We start from the raw sequence: 18,975 nt of genomic DNA on the forward strand, positions 1-18,975 counted from the left end.
GTACATATTTAGTGTACATAACTAAGTGAGAACTGTACATAAACAGACGCTAAACAGTGAGACTAAGATGGTAACCTAGATGTGTCAAAAATCATGATATTTTAAGCAAACCTCTCAGCAAAATAAAACAAAAAAGTGTGAGCATTAAACTTTATAAAATTTTAAATTAAAAATCTCATATTTTGGTAATTCTTACTTTCTGCTGTAAACTTATGTAAATGCATTACATATCTAAAATTATCCTAAACTAGCTCCAAAGATGAAATAAATCGCATGTACCAAATGAGCTGGTTTTAAATAAAAAATGTGCCAAACTGAAAATGTGCCAATTGTGGTAAAAAATGTGCCAATAATTAAAGAAAAACAACTTCCTAAACAAAGGAATTAAAAAGTGTCCTTTTAATTGACTAAAAACTACTGAAAGTCAGACTTAATCTGTTGAACTTTAATCCGTTGACTTTAAAACTACTGAAAGTCATATTTAATCTGTTGAACTTTAATCCGTTAATTTAAAAATTACTGAGAGTCAGACTTAATCTGTTGAGCTTTAATCCGTTAACTTTAAAACTACTGAAAGTCAGACTTAATCTGTTGAGCTTTAATTCGTTAACTTTAAAACTACTGAAAGTCAGATTTAATCTGTTGAGCTTTAATTTGTTGACTTAAAGAAAACGATGTTATAAAGAAATTGAGCCTTTGACACAAACTCTGTTTTTCTAATCCTTTTATCTTTGCAAAGAAATATAGTTTTTGCAAAAAAAATTCAAATTTGTAACCCCTATATCTTTGCAACCCGATGTTATAGACCTTTCTTATTTCAAACTATGAATTCTGATAGATCAAATAATATTAGTTTAAAATTACAAAGTTTTACATTATTAGTTTGGAAAAATGTATGGCTTAAAACATTACTCTTTGGCAAAAACTCATTTCCTTTGCATGCCAATGTCGTAGACCTTAGATATATAATGATCAATCATCAGGTTGCAAAACTATATGGATTAGAACATTAAAATTTGTGGCAAAAAAAATTGTGTGCTAAAATTACCTCATGATGATTCGGAGAGAAACTTTTGAATTTAAATATTTTTTGTTTTGTTGAAAAATATTTTTTGCATATTTTCATGTTATTTTGTTGTTTGTGCCCTTGACCTGAATCCATAGAGAATAGAATATATAGAGAGGAATTAACTAGAAAAAAGTGTAAAACGGCCATTTTGTTGTACTGTTTCCATACTGCAGGTGTACTTCACATATTTATGCTATATAACCTGTTGGGCCCTGAAGTATCATTTTACAGAAAATCTAAAATTATTGTTAAAAGAAAACCAAATTTTGAAATAGGCTGGTTTCATAATTGACCAATGATCATTTCACATAGACTCTATGCCTTCCACTTTACAAACGATGATTTTCCGTTATAACTATGAATCAAATGATGTTTTTATTCACCTAATTCCTTATAAAGTTTATTTAACAGTTTAAAAAATTCGAAATTAAAATGGATAGTCTAGGGAATATAATGTATTAATGTACTCTACTTCATATAATTTGTGAAAATTTACATGACTTGTACACTTTGAACTCCCTTTCAGGCTGAAAGGGACTGAAAAAAATTCATACCGAGAGATTCTTTTAATTCCTCTCTATATATTCTATTCTCTATGCCTGTATCTCTGTGATAAATATGTTGATATTAGTTTAAATATTTTATTACAAATATACAAAACTTTCTGAACATTTGTTTTACATTTAATACGATACAACCAATAATTGAAAATTTAAAATATTTTTTAACCTGATCAATATCTGCTCCCTCATCCAACCAAAGAACAGGAAAAGCTGGGACAGGAATTATATTTTCCAGGAAAATAATATTAGGAATTCCTGTAGGAGTAATAGGCATATTCACCTACAACAATTTTAAAAACTTAAAATAGAAATTATTCATTTTAAATTTAAAATAAATTTAGTTTTTGCTACAAACTCTATCTAATACCTCATACCGCCAAAAAAGCTCTAAATTTTAGTACTAAAAAAGTCCTTGAAATAAAAAATCTCTGGAAATGAAGTCCAACCATTTTAAGACTGAATTTTCTAAGATTTTTTGTCTGGTTCCAGTATGATTTATACAAAAAAAAATCCCCCGATAAAAAATTCTTCTTATAGTGGAAAATATATGGGAACAAATAAGGATGTTTACATGCATGAGAATAACGGGGCTTGATACTAAAAACACCCCTGGCTATATTCAATATGCGGATTGAGATAAAAGTCCTTTTCAGTGACATTTTGGACGAGCACTTCAGAAAACTGGGATTTTTTACAGAAGTTTTAATTTCAAGGTTTTTTCCAGAAATTTTTTTCCTGTAACTTTCTTTCATAGATTCTATCTCATCATTACACAATTAAAATTGCATGATCCGAGCCGGAACAAAATTAAAAACGACCTACTTTCGTTAACAAAACGACTAACTTTTTCAAAAAAGATCTTTTTTCAAATCAGTGAAAACGATCCATCCCTATCTATGCGCACTACTTCAAAGATTCTTTTATGTGACCTGAATTCTCTTATGTGCGCTAACGGTCATCCCAGTAATAGGTTCTATGTCCAGGATGGTCATGTGCAGGTCAGCATCAGGGGTCAATCCAGATTCTAGATTATTTTTTATTTTATTTTTCCACGGGCCCTTCAGCTAGTAATCAATGATATTATTTGTACGTCCGTATCACGTGACTAGAACTCCCACCAATGGCAGTACAGTATACTGGTCACGTGATACAGACGGAGACATGTGACAATAATCTCACCAAAGTTTTCAAGCTGTGCTTCAGCTAAGTAGAAGTGAGGAGAGCTCATTTTAACAGGGGACATCATGCACTGAACAGAACAACATGATTTGGGTGATAACGAATTGAGTCTCTGATGTCACAAACTCAAAATGTCTAATCCCTGTATCGTTGCAACCTAATGGTGTAAACTTAGATTATGTGATCAATAGAATTCTTAAATTGAAAATATCTAAGGTCTACGACATTGGGTTACAAAGGTATAAGGATTAGAAAATTAGACTAGCAAAGACTCAATTAGTTCAAATCCGGAATCGCCTATTCAAATTTTCAAAAATCGTTAATTTTGAATTGGTGGTTCAGGTTTTGAACCAGCGGTGTAGGTAGTTCAACGACCTCTCTCCAATTCATTAAATGCGGTCTCAGTTACAAAAGAACTAAGTACAGAATAAAAGTCAGAAAAAGTCAAAGTGATGATGCCAAACAGGGGCGCACACTAAGGAGGGGGGGGGGGCTATGCCCCCCTTTGAGAAGGAAAAACTATGATTTCAAGCAGGGAATTAGCCCTTTCCCCTTGGAGTGTCAAAAAAGGTCCAGGGAGGACAAATTCATATAAAAACATATTGTCAATCATCAAAATAATTCAGAGCAATTGATCCAGCTATGCATCCAATTTTGTAAAACTTTTGCTACACAGGGTTATTCACAAAGGATGAGACTTCAGAGACGACTTTCTGTATGCTTATATTTCTAGTTCTCTACAAATACAATTGTAAACTTGTTTCTTTCTTTGATAAATCACTAAATAAACAAATAAAAGATAAAATTTGTTTAGGCAGAAATTTAATTTTTCCACTGAATCATCATATTATTTGATTTTCAGGTCGTCTTTACAGTCTCATCCTTTGTGGGTAACCCTTTTATTCAAAACAAACTTACGTTGGAAATATCTTGTACTCCATCATGACAGGTTGTAATCTGGCATTCTAAACAATATCAAAACATAAGATGTAAAAATCTAAACAATATCAAAACATAAGATGCAAAAATCTAAACAATATCAAAACATTTTTAATATCAAGTACAGACACGATGACTTGCTTGAAATAAACAAAAAAAATCTGTAAAATTAGTTTTCTAGAACAAAATAATTCATTGGAAATTTTTAAATTTATTGATTTGGATTTAGTCAAATGAACATGAATAAAACTGTCACATTTTAATTTGATTTTCAAGCAATACAACTAGTTGCTTTAAAGTAACAGAAGATTTAAATAAGATTACGTGAAAGTAGTCTATTTCACAGTTTTACAGGTCCCCCTGTACTTTTGAAAACAGGTTGTCACACAGCACTTTTGCTTCAGACTTTGCTTGTCTCTGTCTGTTTGCCTGTATCCAATAAACGTCAAAACGGCTGAACCAATCGGACTCAAAAAATGTCGACAATTATCCCTTTTAAAAATAAACCCATTTAAACAGATTATACGTGTAAAATATTGAGTTTTATTGTTTTTAAAATAAAAAATGGTCTCACTTAAAGAGCAACATTATAACCCTTAATTTATTAATAAAAATGGGACGCTAAGCGCATTTTTATTTCTAACCTTTGATGTCCAGAACATTTGGATCCTCTGTTCTCTTAATACAGGGATCATCCCATCTAAAAATAGAATACAGGGATAATCCCATCTAAAAATAGAATACAGGGATAATCCCATCTAATAATAGAATACAGGGATAATCCCATCTAAAAATAGAATACAGGGATAATCCCATCTAAAAATNTTTTATAGCTTAATGATTTGGCAAAAAGAGCACCAAGTTTAAACCATGAAGGTTAGGAAATAGGCAGTATGTAACGTCTCTGAAATCTCATTTTTTGTGGTAACCCAATACATGCATGAGATTAATTATGCGATCTTTAAAACTTTTTATAAATAAACTAAACTATCCTTGTGGTAGAGTGTATCTTAGTGTACGAATTCCATCTATATCGTGGTCCTCTGCATTACAGAATAGAATATTGTAAACAATGCAGTACAGTACAGAATAGAATACGGTAAACACTGCAGTAAAGTACAGAATAGAATAGTGTAAACAATGCAGTACAGTACAGAATAGAATACGGTAAAATAGAATATTAAAAAGAATGCAGTAAAATACAGAAAAGATTATTGTAAACATTGCAGTAAAGTACAGAATAGAATAGTGTAAACAATGCAGTACAGTACAGAATAATATTAGGTAAACATTGCAGTAAAGTACAGAATATGATATTGTAAACATTGATGTACAGTGCAGAATAAGAATTTTGTAAACAATGCAGTGCAGTACAGAATAGAATATGGTAGAAATTGCAATACAGTACAGAATATGATATTGTAAACATTGCAGAATAGAATATTATAAAAATTGCAGTACATTATAAAATAGAATATTAAAAAGAATGCAGTAAAATACAGAAAAGATTATTGTAAACAATTCAGTACAGTACAGAATAGATTATTGTAAATAATTTAGTACAGTACAGAATAGATTATTATAAACAATTCAGTACAGTACAAAATAGAATATTGTAAACAATGCAGTACAGTACAGAATAGAATACAGTAAAAATAGCAGTACAGTACAGAATAGGATATTGTAAACACTGCAGCAAAGTACAGAGGAAGAAAATGGGAAAAACTTTAAAAGTCTAAACCCATTTATAAGATAAATCCACTTTTCGATGTAATCCTATTCTCAGAGAATAAAGTTCAAATTTCAAGCCTTGTCTGTTAAGCCGAATCCTATAATCTGCCTAGATATTTTAAGCTCATGGATCGACAAAGATCGGTAGAAAAGATCCAAAGAGGTTCATCTCGTCTATCATCAAGGAACGGAGGGAACTGTTCACCATTTGTTCCTCTAAAATGTGCAGTCGTCGTCAAATATATCAATATATTGGAAATAACTTTCGATTTAAATTTTTTTATATCATATCATGGTTTCCAACCTTATGGATACACAATAACATGGATACAAAGAGAAGCTGTCAATTAACAGGATATTCTTTTTGTTGACTTGTAATTAGAAAAAATGCTTTTTAGAAATCAAAACTTGAATGAAAGTCGTCTTCACTGTATTGCTATAAACGCCACTGTAACATATTTAATTTGTTTGTTTGGGTGTTTAATTGTTTGTATACAAAAAAACGTCAAAAAGGGTAAACTGGTCGGGCCGGATAAAAACGGCTGAAGAAAATGGGCCCAAATTTTGTGTGGGACATTACGTGATCCAAGGATAGGTTTTTGGACAATCAAAATTGAAAAAATACTTTTTTTAATTTGCCAATTTGAATACAAAAATTCGTCAAAATCTGAGAACAATTAAAAATGGCCGACTTTCAAAACAATAGTTAAACCCTAAAATTATTTACAGAACAGTAAGTACCCTTAAACCCTAGTGTGATAGAAGCAAAGAGAATAGAATGAATAAAGCTTTAAATCTAAACAATCCCTCGGTATGAATTTGTCAGTCCCTTTCATTCTGAAAGGGAGTTCAAAGTGTACAATTAATGTAAATGTTCACGCAGTACATCGCACTGATAGATACAGTATGATCCCTGGACATCAATTCCAACTTTTTTGTTTTATAAAGTTGTTAAATAACTTTAAATGTGTGTATTTGCTATGGGTGAATTAAAATCATTATTTTATTAAACATTAAAATGTAAAAATCGTCGTTTGTAAAGTGAATACCTACAATTATAGGAATATGTTTTTTTTAATGAAAAAAAAACTTATTAGATTGATTTCAATCGACGTGTGCATGAAAGGTTGTCAGAGAAAAAGGATTTAGAAAACGAAATAATTATTAAAAACTCTTTTTCTAGGAAAATATGTTCCAGGGCCCAAAAGATTAAAGAGCGCAAATATGTGAAGTACACTCGCAGTATGGAAACAGTACAACAAAATGGCCGTTTTATACTTTTTTAGAGTAAATTCCTCTCTATTATATATTCTATTCTCTTTGGATAGAAGTACTCAACTCTAATAAAAACATATATTCTATGCAGCTCACAAAGACTATTTTTTCACTTTTTTTAACCCCCTCTTACCCCCTTTTAAATTGTTTTAAAACCAACCTGAGAAGGTTGCAAGTAGTGTTAACTCTCTCATTTCCTGAAATACAAATATTATATTCTTAAAGGGACTGACCGGCTGTGTAAAGGGACTGGCCGGCATTGTAAAGGGATTAAGGCTCAAAGGAAGTGTTCGCGAAAATGAGAAGGGGGTTTGCATGGGTTTTATACTCTTCTTAGTATGAGTCGTTTTGAACCATTTTCTCCATAAAGATAGTAGACAAACTAGAAGTGATCGATATCGAATTCAATTCGGAATCAGCCTAAACCCCCTTTCATTTTTCGCAAACACTCCCTTTAAATATATCGATCATGCTATCTGTAACTGGAGAGTCACATAACATATCATCAACAGTCTCCTTAAATATTTTTCCTTATATATTTACCTTCTATATCTTTATAAGGCCACCAGTAAGGAAAGTTTTTGGTACTTCTGCAGGAGAATACTTCTCCAGCAATCACAGAAGGACAAGTCCCTGAGTTATTAATTTCATTAATCCAAAATTAAGTTTTTAACTGAATTTGAAACGAAAGTACTGCACGTGAAGATGTTTATACTTTTGTCGGAGGGAGGGTGGGGGGAGTGAAAATAGAGGAGCAAGTGCTACAGCAAGGACCGGATATAGGACCGAGCAATGCGGCTAGGATAGGATCGAGGAGCAAGTGCTACGGCAATGACCGGATATAGGACCAAGCAATGCGGCTAGGATATGAAATGGGATCTAGCGCTACAGCAAGGACAGGATATTATAGGACCGAGCAATGCGGCTAGGATATGACATGGGACCTAGCGCTACAGCAAGGACAGGATATAGGACCAAACAATGTGGCTAGGACAGGCTAGAGGATATAGCAGTGTGGATAGGAAAGGGAAGAGGACAGAGCACTTCGGCTAGGACATGGCATTGGACTGAGGGCTGCCCCTAAACCAAGCTAGGGAACAGACCCCTGCGGGTGTCACTATATATAAATTCTATAAAAAAATTGAAATCCTAAGTTTTGTCAAACTAAAACGGTAGGAAAACAGTTACTAAAAATAAGCTTTGCAGATTAGCAGAAAATAAAAATGTCGTCTTACTCGCTTCGGATAGATCGGGGTTAAGGTCGTCTTCAGCAAGTGTTGGTCCCCAAAGATTTATCTCTGTATGTCTAAAATAAATATTTATGATTTTAAACGATTTTTATCCAAAATTTTTTTATTAAATCGATAGTCATACCACTCAAATTGAGAGTCACGTGACCAATCTCTTTAAATATTTAATTTTTACCTTTCCACTCCTACATCAACCTCGTAGCATTCATTATGGGTTGTAGCATTCTGTTCATTAAATATTTTCAAAACATTTCCAAAACAAAGCAAAAACTTTGTGTAATAGTTTCAGTATATTTCAGTTTATTTTTCAGTTCTTCTACGGTGGTAGGCGATTATATCAATATATTGAAGACGACTTTTTTCTTTAAGTTTTAATTGTTTACACGCTTTTTTCAAATTAATAGTTTACAAGTAATTTAAGAAAAGCTTTTATAATAAACAGCTTCTCTTTGTCTCCATGTTTGTGTGTATCCATGCTGTTTAAAAGCTTTATCTAAAAATTAAAATTAAAATCAAAATTCGTCTTCATTTTATTGATTTAATCGCCTACCACCGTATATATGTAAATTCTTTGCTTGCTGGGATGTCCATCTGTCAATATCTAATAAACGTCTAAACCACGCACCCCTGACCCTTCAGTAAAAGTAAATTCAACCTAAAGTCTGACCGCATCAACCTTAATAGTACATAGCTAGGAGGTCAATCAGGTAGATAGTACATAGCTAGGAGGTCAATCAGGTAGATAGTGCATAGCTAGGAGGTCTATCAGGAAAGCAGTTCATAGCAAGGGGTTCAATTAGGTAGTTTATAGCTAATCATGGTCATCAGGTCGAAAGTTAATGGCTGGGAGGTTAATCAGGAAGTATTTTATAGGTAGGTCTATCAGGTAGATATTTCAGAGCTATGGGGTCCATCAGGTAGATATTTCAAAGCTAAGGGGTCCATCAGGTAGATATTTCAGAGGTAAGGGGTCCATCAGGTAGATATTTCAAAGCTAAGGGGTCCATCAGGTAGATATTTCAAAGCTAAGGGGTCCATCAGGTAGATATTTCAGAGGTAAGGGGTCCATCAGGTAGCAGTTCATAACTAAGGGTCAAGGAGGTGCCTAATTATTACAAAACTTCTACATGTGCAAGGAGTAGTAAAAATATCTGTGTTTTTAATTTTATTAAAAGACGACATTTGAGACGTAAAATTGTTTTCATATTTTTCCTCAAGTTCCACACTACCAGGCCCTGGGCTAACTGCTGCATAATTCGAAACAATACAATAATTCTAAGGCTCATCCCACTCTGAAAGTTACAGAATCCGAGCCGGTACAAAATGTACTTCATATACACTCACTTTTACTGGCCTGTCATAGTGGGCTACTCAGTTTTTAGTTAACCTGGCACGTTGTATGCACAAAATGTAGGCTGGCAAGATGAAAATGGGCTACTCAGTTTTTAGTTACCTGGCACGTTTTATGCACAAAATGTAAGCTGGCAATATGAAAATGGGCTACTTAGTTTTTAGTTACCTGGCACGTTTTATGCACAAAATGTAGGCTGGTAAGATGAAAAAATAGTTTTTAGTTAACCTGTCACGGCTTATGCATAAAATGTAGGCTGGCAAGATCACAGTAGGTTTCTCAGTTTTTAGTTGATCCAGCACGTTTTATGCACAAAATGTAGGCTGGCCGCCGTAGGGCTGGGCAAAGTTCCGTTAACGAAACGGAGGTTTTCGAAAATTAACGGAAGAGTCCATTAACGAACAGCGAAACCTGTTAATTTTTTAAACCGTTAAAGAAACGGATTGGCCATTTTTGAAAAAAATAACGGTTAAAACGCCGTTAATCTTGTAATAACGGTACCATTAATGGCTAGAGCCGTTAACGATTGTTGACAATTTTCCGTTATCGCCGTTAGTAAAATTGAGATCGTTAACTAACAGTAATCTAAAATAACGGAAAATGGCGTTAACGGACCAAACATTCCGTTCTTACCTTTAAAATTAACGGTTAACTGTTAACTGAAATTTTTATTTTTTAACAGTTGGAACTAATCGTTAACAAAACGACTAGAAAAAGTTGGAACGTGGCCAGCCCTAGGCTGACGTACTGTACCTTGGAACAGAATATTATCCACAGTATCTTCTAGAAATAAATCTTTGGAATCAGGTGAGTTATCAATTGCTTTCCCCAAAATGGTGAGTACAGGTTCCTAGTTTTAAAGGGATAGTTAGCTTAATTTTAAGTGACCCTGCATGGAAAGGTAGCAATACCTGATTTACAATGGTACCCTTGAAACCTGAATCTGATCAAAGTGTGGAAACTAACCTTTTTTTCTAAATTGAAACGTTTTTATTTCTGTTAATTTCTTAATTGTTTCTTATAAGCAAGAAATGCCCAAGTCTCAAACCAAAAAAAGAAAATAAACAATTTAAATAAACAAAAACGTATTTACTTCATACTCGATCAGACAAAGCTTTTGAGGTATCGTTGTAAATCATCCATTGTTGCACATGGAGGGTCACTTGAAATTAGGCTTACTGTCCCTTTAAATGGAAAAATCATTTTATCAGGTTTTAACTTAATTATATGATAAAATATTATTATTATTATTATTATTAATATTGAAATTATTTACAACAACTTTACAGGGAAGTTAAAAGTAGTAGTACTCAATTTTATTTTCTTTTGAGACACTGCATTCCCTAAAAACTTCGCAGAGCGGTATAGTTATTTTACATAACTGTCCCAGGGGANTGTTTGTATACTGTAATTTTCTTGTTTTACTAAGTACAACCGTATGCAGTCAAAACATAAACAAACAAAATGTGAACATAGCAGACGAAACTCTTACAGATTACAGCTTTCTCAGTAGGTATCACTAAACTAAATCAAAGAATTATTTGAAAAGACGATATCGAATTCGTCACTGAATTCCTATGTTTATTGGGACACCCTGTAGCTTAATTAATATAATAGATAGGACACTAGATGTCGTCTTTTCAAGATTTCTGTGTGTTTTTTTTCACAATAATACTGAGACATAAGCCCAAAGAAGTTACTTCTGCCTTGGTATTTTTGTGAATGAAAGACACAGAAATCTTGAAAAGACGATATCTAGTGTCCTATCTGTTATATTAATTAATATATGATGTCTATATAGTTCCTAAAAAATTGGCAGACCGCAATCTTAATTTAATTTTTTCAGACTTAAATAAATGTTGGATAATACAGTGGTAGGCCATTATATCAATACAATGAAGACGAGTTTAGATTTCAATTTTGATTTATATCAAACCTTTAAACAGCATGGATACACATAAAGATAAAAACAAAGAGAAAAAGAAAAGGATAAAAAAGATAAATAAGCATCTTTTAAATCAATTTTAAAAAGCTTACAAGTAATCAATACTTTAAAAAATTTGTCCTCATTATATTGATAAAATCACGTACCACTGTACTTTCTCGTTAAAATTTACTTTCTAGAAATGTTGTTCTCAATAAAAAATGATTTATGATTAAAAACTATTAATAATCGTCAAAACATTAATGACAATAAAACTTTAAATTTGGTGTAAATGATGGCTTAAACCACAATGGAATATAGGAGTAAATAAAGTTATTTCTACATTTTGGTCAGGGTCTACCCTCTTCAGTTCTATTCTAATGATATAGCCATCAAAATCTAAAGTTTTAAAAAACTAAATTTTCTTTTTTTAAATTAAACTTTCTCATTGCGGCTGCTACTGCTCCAATCAAAGGCATGTTTAAAATCTTCACTATATCATCTTTGCTGCAGTCTAAATAATAAAAAAAATTTATTTAGAGAATCTTTTTCATGTTAACTTTAATTAAATTATTTACCTTTACAAGACTGCTCTTTGTCAAACTCAAAATGCCTGAAATTTCAATTTGTTGATGAATAAAGTTTCAAAGAACATATTTATTCTTTTTAATACGGCTAGCTGTCATTAAAACAGCTGATGGATTAGAAGTTAAAAATAATGTCTGGACTCTTAAGCTTATGTTCAATTGGAAAAACCAACACAAAAATTATTGCATGAATTATGGTATCATAGAAACCCCCCCTCCCCTAAATATGTAGCTTTTCTTTGTAATTTTATCAAGCATAAGAAAAGTTAAAAAATAAAATATTTTACTTCTTTATCAGTAGATATGAGAGGAAAAACAAATAAAAACGATAACAAAATGTTATTATAGCTATTGATGTTATTGCAGTGTGTGTATTATTAATAGCAAAAAAATATTTTGCCCGGATTTTCACTTTTTCTACTTGTTTGAGATCAAAATGAAAAATTTTCACACCCAACGTAGGGAGATAAAGTAGCTTTATCGCCCTACAACGGGAAATATTAGGTGTGAAATTTAAGATTTCAATATGAACGAGAAATTTTAGGGTTTGGTAAATTCTTTCGAAATTGTATAAAAAGATGATTAAAAAGTCAACTTATTACCTATATTGTTCAAATTGCAAACTTTCTTGGTCATTTGTCCATCTCAAGTTTATCTTCTCCTTCACCTCCTGATGAGGAACATTTTTTTTAAAAAAAAAACTGGTTTTTGATTTTTCTCAACTATATCCAAGAAAGAACGGTTTAAGAAGAAAATCAAAGTGTGTCCATTGGATACTAAGATTAAGTAATCGAGATTAAGGATATCTCATTCTAAAGTTTTCAGCTCTGGTTTCAGGCAGTTTTGTAGATAACCAGAAATCTAGAATAGTTAACTTTAAAAGCCCAATGAGTATGAGATGAGTCAATAAGTTTCTAGTAAAACTATTTGACTTTTAACAACATAAAATACATTGCTATAATGTATGGAGTATGGACCCCAAAAAGGAAACTCGGATGTACGTTTTGTTCAACAATATTCTCTTAAATTTCTGTACTCATTGTAAATTCTGATTCATTCATGTACCGAGCCGACTTATAAGCTGCAAGAACAAGCATACATATATAGATTATACCGGGACAGTACATCAAATGTTCCTTCTATCTACATATGTACTGTTTGGTTTTTCTAATTTTTCATCTGGATGAAAAATGTTTCTCAGATTTTTTTGAGTTCTCGTGAGTTACCAAAAATCAAAAATGTTAAAACATATTTGCAATAATACCATTTACAGTGGCCGGCGATTATATCAATACAATGAAGATCATTTTTTATAAATAATGCTTTGATCCCAAACAAGCATTTTTTAAATTTCAAGTTTACGCGTGCATTAAAAGAAGCTGGTAATTGGCAACTTCTCTTTGTTTACATGTTTACGTGTCTCTGTTGTTTCAAGATTGGTAGAAATTAAAATTGAAATAGAAAATCGTCTTCATTGTATTGGAATGGATCAGCTTAACCTTTTTCCTTGTACACTTTCACCTAGTACTTCATCGCCTAAATACAGTTTGCCTGTAGCACAGTTTGCCTGCATAACATTTTGCCTATATAACAGTTTGCCTGTATAACTTAACAGTTTGCCTATATAACAGTTTGCTACAAAAAAACACTTGATTTTACGCCTAAACCAGATTTTCTTGAAACTCTCACAAACTTTCAAACAAACAAGAAAACCCGCTAAACTGATTTGTAAATTCTGCAAATTCAGTATATTTTCTCTTGAAAATATGGCAACACTTTTCAAAACTGGAGTATCTAAAAGATTATTATTATTGATAAAAATCAACATATTCATATATTGGAAATTGAGGCACAGAGATAACCATCTATTGGAGATGCTCTAGAAAAAAAACTAGAGATCTCTTACAAGCCGTGGAACGGATCAAGTTTTTTGTTGAAGGATTTGAGACATGAGTACAAGGCAGGAGTACATACAACAAATTGGAAATGAGTTGAGTATAGCGAGCATGGCAGGCAAGCAAGTTTGTGTATTCTATCATTCTATGCAGACAAATATCATGTATTATTATGTTTTGATATATAATTAAAAAACCTGTTCACAAATTTGATCAAGTCTCAGAACTAGGCCAAAAAAACAGTTATACATTATCAAAATGTTATACAGGCGAATTTGTACTGGGCGAATGTGTACTAGGCGAATGTGTACTAGGCGAATGTGTACTAGGCAAATGCGTTTTAGGCGAATGTGTACTAGGCGAATGAGTTCTAGGCGAATGAGTACTGGGCGAATGTGTACTAGGCGAATGAGTACTGGCGAATGTGTACTAGTCAAAATGATACTGACCTCAACTGTATAAGAACTTAAATAAAATGTATTTTGAAACAGACGACTCTAATAACGTTTTTTTTGCTCACCCTATATATATAAAAATATACTTACAAAGTTGATAAATCCATCAGTTTCATTGTTCTTTAAATCAATATTTTCCTCAACTTGTCCCCTGGAAATAAAAGCATCTTATTCACCAAAGCATAGATTACAATGCCGCGCTCATTTTCTAGGTTAAACTTTGGTCGTCTTCAATGTTTGTTTTTGTTCTTTTTTTCAATTACATTTCAATTGCACTCATAAAATTCCTCACAAATTAGAAAAAAAAAACATTTTTTGATAAATCACCATTTTTTTGTTTCTAAAACATAATGTTATGTATTAAAGTATAACTTATAGATAACACTTACTTTATAATAGAGGGGAAAGCCCCCCATCCAAGCCCAGCCCCAAGTCCTATAAAAAATCTAGGTTGAGTACCGTTGTGAATCGGGTATTTAGGATAGAACCGCATTTTGCTCTTCAATAAAAGTTATACAGGGTGTCCCAAAAAACATGGGAATTCAGTGACGAATTCGATATCGTCTTTGTTATGAACTAGCATTGTGATACCTTATTTCAAAAGCCATAATATTATTATGTCTGCGAGAGTTTATTTTATAAAAAGGGTAAAAGACTGCAAAAATGTGTCTATAATGTCTCCGCAAGATGAACAGTGAAGACGGTCAAGTTTACTCTGTTTGTATACTGTAATTTGCTTGTTTTACTAAGTAAAACCGTATTCAGTCAACAAACATAAACAAACAAAATGTGAACATAGCAGACGAAACTCTTACAGATTACAACTTTCTCAGTTGGTATCACTATACTAAATCAAAGAATTATTTAAAAAGACGATATCGAATTCGTAACAGAATTTCCCATGTTTATTGGGACACCCTGTATTATGTGTGCAATATTTAATTTAAGTTGTTGTAATTACCAAGCAGAACTATGCCAGCTATCCCTGCTATAAGACCTCCCGTCTTCCCTTTCATATTATATCTGAAATATATCATGTACAATTTACAGTGTAAAAATTACAGTGTACAATTTACAGTGTAAAATTTACAGTGTACAGTTTAGAGTTTAAAGTGTACAGTGTACTGTGCACCGTTTGCTGTGCCAAACTTGTATAAATCAGAACCTGATCAAGGACTTATGAGGAATCCTAGTTTTTTAGCTGAAAATTGATTACTTTCAGTTGTGATTTCTTTGTAAAAGTGACATATGGATATCTGCAGAAACAATGAAGGTAATTTTCAGAATTAAACCTGGAATATTGACCTGGAATATTGACCTGGAAACTTGACCTGGAATATTAACCTGGAATATTGACCTGGAATATTGACCTGGAATAACAAAACTTATGTCAGATTCTATTCCAGATCTCAGAGTTGTTAAATGTTACTAGTCTAAATTTAAATTTAAATCTAATATAAAATAGAGAGTAAAATGCGAGAAGCATTTTGTAAATATTTGTGTATTTTTTTACTACTGTTTCTTCCTACATAAATTTGAAGTAGATTTGTAACAAACCAAACAAATATTCTTTTAGAAATTCTAGGAAATGTTTTTCCAAAGTTTATTTCTATAAAATGTTAATTTCTATAAAATGTTAATTTCTATAAAATGTTAATTTCTATAAAATGTTAATGGCCGCCGAAAATATTTTTCATGATAATAAAAGTGAACAAATACAACCAGTAAAAATGTAAATTAAAGTTTTAAAAAGCATATTAATTTGTATATTTCTGAAACCGACTTGAGCATTTGAATTCAAAATTTTGAGAATTGACCGATTAATGACAAAAGACACATGTTTTAGGTATTTTATATTGAACTGAGTCTTTGCCGCAAACTCTAAATTTCTTAGAAATATATCTTTAAATCAGATGGTGTAAAACTTTTGATATTTCAAACTTAGACTTGAAATATGAAAAACACGAAATTGGTTTGCAAAGAAATTATCGGAATAAAAAATCAGAGTTTGTGATAAAAAAGATGTTTTCCCATAAATTATCAAAATTGTTCATTTCTTACTAGATTGGTCTATTGATAATTGTAACCAATATATGTATACGATTTGGAAATTTTTCATTTTCATTTTTATTTTTTATTTTTTTTTACTTTTTTATCATTAAATCCCATTTACGACAGTAACTTTTACTTAATGTAATTTAGTTTATAATAATCAGTCCTTGGATTAATCAACAATATTTATATATTGGTGAACGAAATTGTACCTGGAATCTTTTATGATAGCTGAGGGTCATCCCTGTAACTGGTTCAATATCCAGGTAGATCCCATGCAGGCTAGGGTCAGGGGTCAACCCAGAGGCAGGGTCTACATACATAAACCCACGAGTTAAATCTTAGATTTGGTTACATACAATAGATACATCGTTTCTAGTTGATAAATCCTTCTTAATTATTTAATTTTAATTATTTGATTATTCATATTTCAGGTATCACAGAAGAAGAAAATTTTCATTCAACTTTTTTCTATAGGTTCTAAAAAGGTACCATTGTGAATTTAGAATGCCCCTTTTTTTAATTAAGTGTCGTGCCACTGAAAAATTAGTCTATAGAAATTTACAAAATATATTTTCACGTAAAATGGATGATTAAAAAATTACCGAAATTATTAAGTTGGTTCTCTGCCAGGAGAAAGTGTGGGGAGCTCATTATAACAGGGGACAGCATACACTGCAATTATATATTTGAAAAAAAAAATCTTAAAGGAAGTGCAGTTTGCGAAAAAGTAATTGTATTTGTTTTTGATCGCTGCTAATTTTACGCGAATACCCCCTTTTAGGGATATATCATATATGGTTCTATTGAACGAAATAAATCTATTTAATAAAGTTCTTCGCAAATATCTATATATTTATATGTTAGCCATAGCTGGCCAAACGGCTGGACCGAATTAGCTTAATTTTTTTAGCAAACTCATGGGTACCCTAGAGAGGCTAAAAAATTAATTTTTTTCTTCTTAAAAATCGATTTTTTAGATATCGAATTTTTTTAATATTCGATTTTTTTATTCCACGGGCAACGCCGGGCACTTCAGTTAGTTGCTTATATAGCTCATAGTCATGAAGTTTTAAATAAAATAGCATTAAGTATATTGAATATATATTAAGTATGCTTAAAAAGGAACAATTTTTGCTATTAGGAAGTAGGAACACACAACTCTAGGTATATCTCACTGCTTTTAGGAAGTAGGAACACACAACTCTAGGTATATCTCACTGCTATTAGGAAGTAGGAACACAGAACTCTAGGTATATCTCACTGCTCACAGATGTTCCTAAGGCGCAGAATGAACAAAATTTTCCGGGAAAAATTGCGTCTTTTTTTAATTAATTGATTAATTGATTTGTACTTTCATTAATAGATTTAAGAGCAGATGATCATTAATCATAAGAAACGCGATGCCTGTGCCAAAAAGCACAAAACTAATGATTATTGATTTCGATCAAATCTGTCATGGAATGTAAAATAACGATTTTTTTCAAAAAACGCAGGCATTTATATTTTACTAGAAAACACTGTCAAAATAGGAAATAAAAGACAATTTGAATTTTTTTTATTCCTCTATCTTTGCAACCTGATGGTAAAAACCTTTCATAAATTTAGTGTTTAACTAATAGAATAAATAATCTGATGAAATATCAAAGGTTAATGACATTGCTTGGGTTTCAAATATAAAGGGAAAATCAGAGTTGTTTCAAGACTCACTTTACCTTTAATTGTCAAATCGCTATATTTTATTACAATTACAATCCATAAAAGTATTGAAAAAAAACATAAGAAATTGACAATAAAACCATTTTTTATTAAATATAAGAATAGTCTGGCTTTCAGGAACATCATTGAGAGGTAGGCTTTGTCGGGATTTTACATTTGAGCATTTTAATTTTTAAATTTTAACATTTTAATTTTTAAATTTTAAATTCGAAAATTTAAATTTTTAAAAAGGTGATCAATTCCATTTTATATTCTATTGGTGACTTTGAACTTGCAGTGTCACATTTCTTTTGTTAAAATTTAGAATGTTTTAGAAAACTTTCTTAAACGTATCCACCCCCAAAGTAGGAGTTTTGAACGTCGAATTTGCGCTCAAACTCAGGATTTACAGATCTTTAAAAAGTTTAATATGTCTCAAATGAATCCGAAAGAAGTTTTTCACAACACTGCATACTCAGTTCAACTGCCTTACATAGCCGGTCACTCCCTTTAAAATTCGGAATATTTTTAGAAAACTCTCCTATTTAAGATTTTATAGATTTAAATAATATAAATTTTAATGATATTACCCCTGAAACGTCCTTCAATCCATCATGACAGGAGGTTACTCCACAGTCTGGAAATAATACAGAGCTGAGGCAAATCATTAAAAGGAATTGAGTCTTTGCCACCAGGTCTGATTTTCTATTCCCTATATCTTTGCAACCGAATGTCGTATTTCAAACTATATGCATTCTCTTATATCAAATAATCTATGTTTGAAATATCAAATGTTTACGCCATCATGTTGCAAAGAAATAGGGATTCTAAAATCACAAGAATCAATTCCTTTAGCATTTAAAGACTGAATGAAAGACAGAAAGCCAAAGAAAGTCCTAATGTGATGTGAAATATATTTTAAAGTGTCAAAAAAGATTTATACAATTCGATTTAAATTTAGCCAATATTTCCTTTTTCATTTTACGCAAACACACCCCTTAAAGTAT

At 31.6% G+C, this 18,975-nt stretch overlaps 2 protein-coding genes and 2 long non-coding RNA genes across 4 annotated transcripts in view; all 4 read right to left on the reverse strand.

The window, feature by feature from the left end:
• Positions 1–49: 49 nt before the first annotated feature.
• LOC111714528 (sensory neuron membrane protein 2) lies at positions 50–4,503 on the reverse strand. The gene is made up of 6 exons (XM_023489661.1): positions 4,395–4,503; positions 3,730–3,776; positions 2,812–2,881; positions 2,562–2,656; positions 1,768–1,912; positions 50–75 (listed from the first exon to the last, which is right to left on the reverse strand). Exons 1-6 carry the CDS (start codon positions 4,477–4,479, stop codon positions 50–52), a joined length of 468 nt encoding a protein of 155 aa, XP_023345429.1. The 5' UTR covers positions 4,480–4,503.
• Positions 4,504–4,575: 72 nt separating this feature from the next.
• The window catches only part of LOC111714524 (scavenger receptor class B member 1), a gene marked incomplete in the record, with an annotated part of 36,759 nt that continues 22,359 nt past the window's right edge, over positions 4,576–18,975 (reverse strand). Inside the window, 6 exon segments of the mRNA XM_023489659.1 lie at positions 4,576–4,793; positions 5,591–5,697; positions 6,917–6,953; positions 7,300–7,389; positions 7,992–8,062; positions 8,182–8,231. Coding sequence (XP_023345427.1) covers positions 4,738–4,793; positions 5,591–5,697; positions 6,917–6,953; positions 7,300–7,389; positions 7,992–8,062; positions 8,182–8,231 — 411 coding nt within the window.
• LOC111714525 (uncharacterized) lies at positions 11,620–12,555 on the reverse strand. Its single transcript, XR_002768000.1, has 3 exons — positions 12,471–12,555; positions 11,860–11,894; positions 11,620–11,795 (listed from the first exon to the last, which is right to left on the reverse strand). It is a non-coding gene; the product is annotated as an uncharacterized LOC111714525 (long non-coding RNA).
• Positions 14,340–15,504, reverse strand: LOC111714526 (uncharacterized). The gene is made up of 3 exons (XR_002768001.1): positions 15,180–15,504; positions 14,608–14,653; positions 14,340–14,369 (listed from the first exon to the last, which is right to left on the reverse strand). It is a non-coding gene; the product is annotated as an uncharacterized LOC111714526 (long non-coding RNA).

Source organism: Eurytemora carolleeae, unplaced genomic scaffold (assembly GCF_000591075.1).
Source record: "Eurytemora carolleeae unplaced genomic scaffold, Eaff_2.0 scaffold1580, whole genome shotgun sequence".
Taxonomy (NCBI): Eukaryota; Metazoa; Arthropoda; class Copepoda; order Calanoida; family Temoridae; genus Eurytemora; species Eurytemora carolleeae.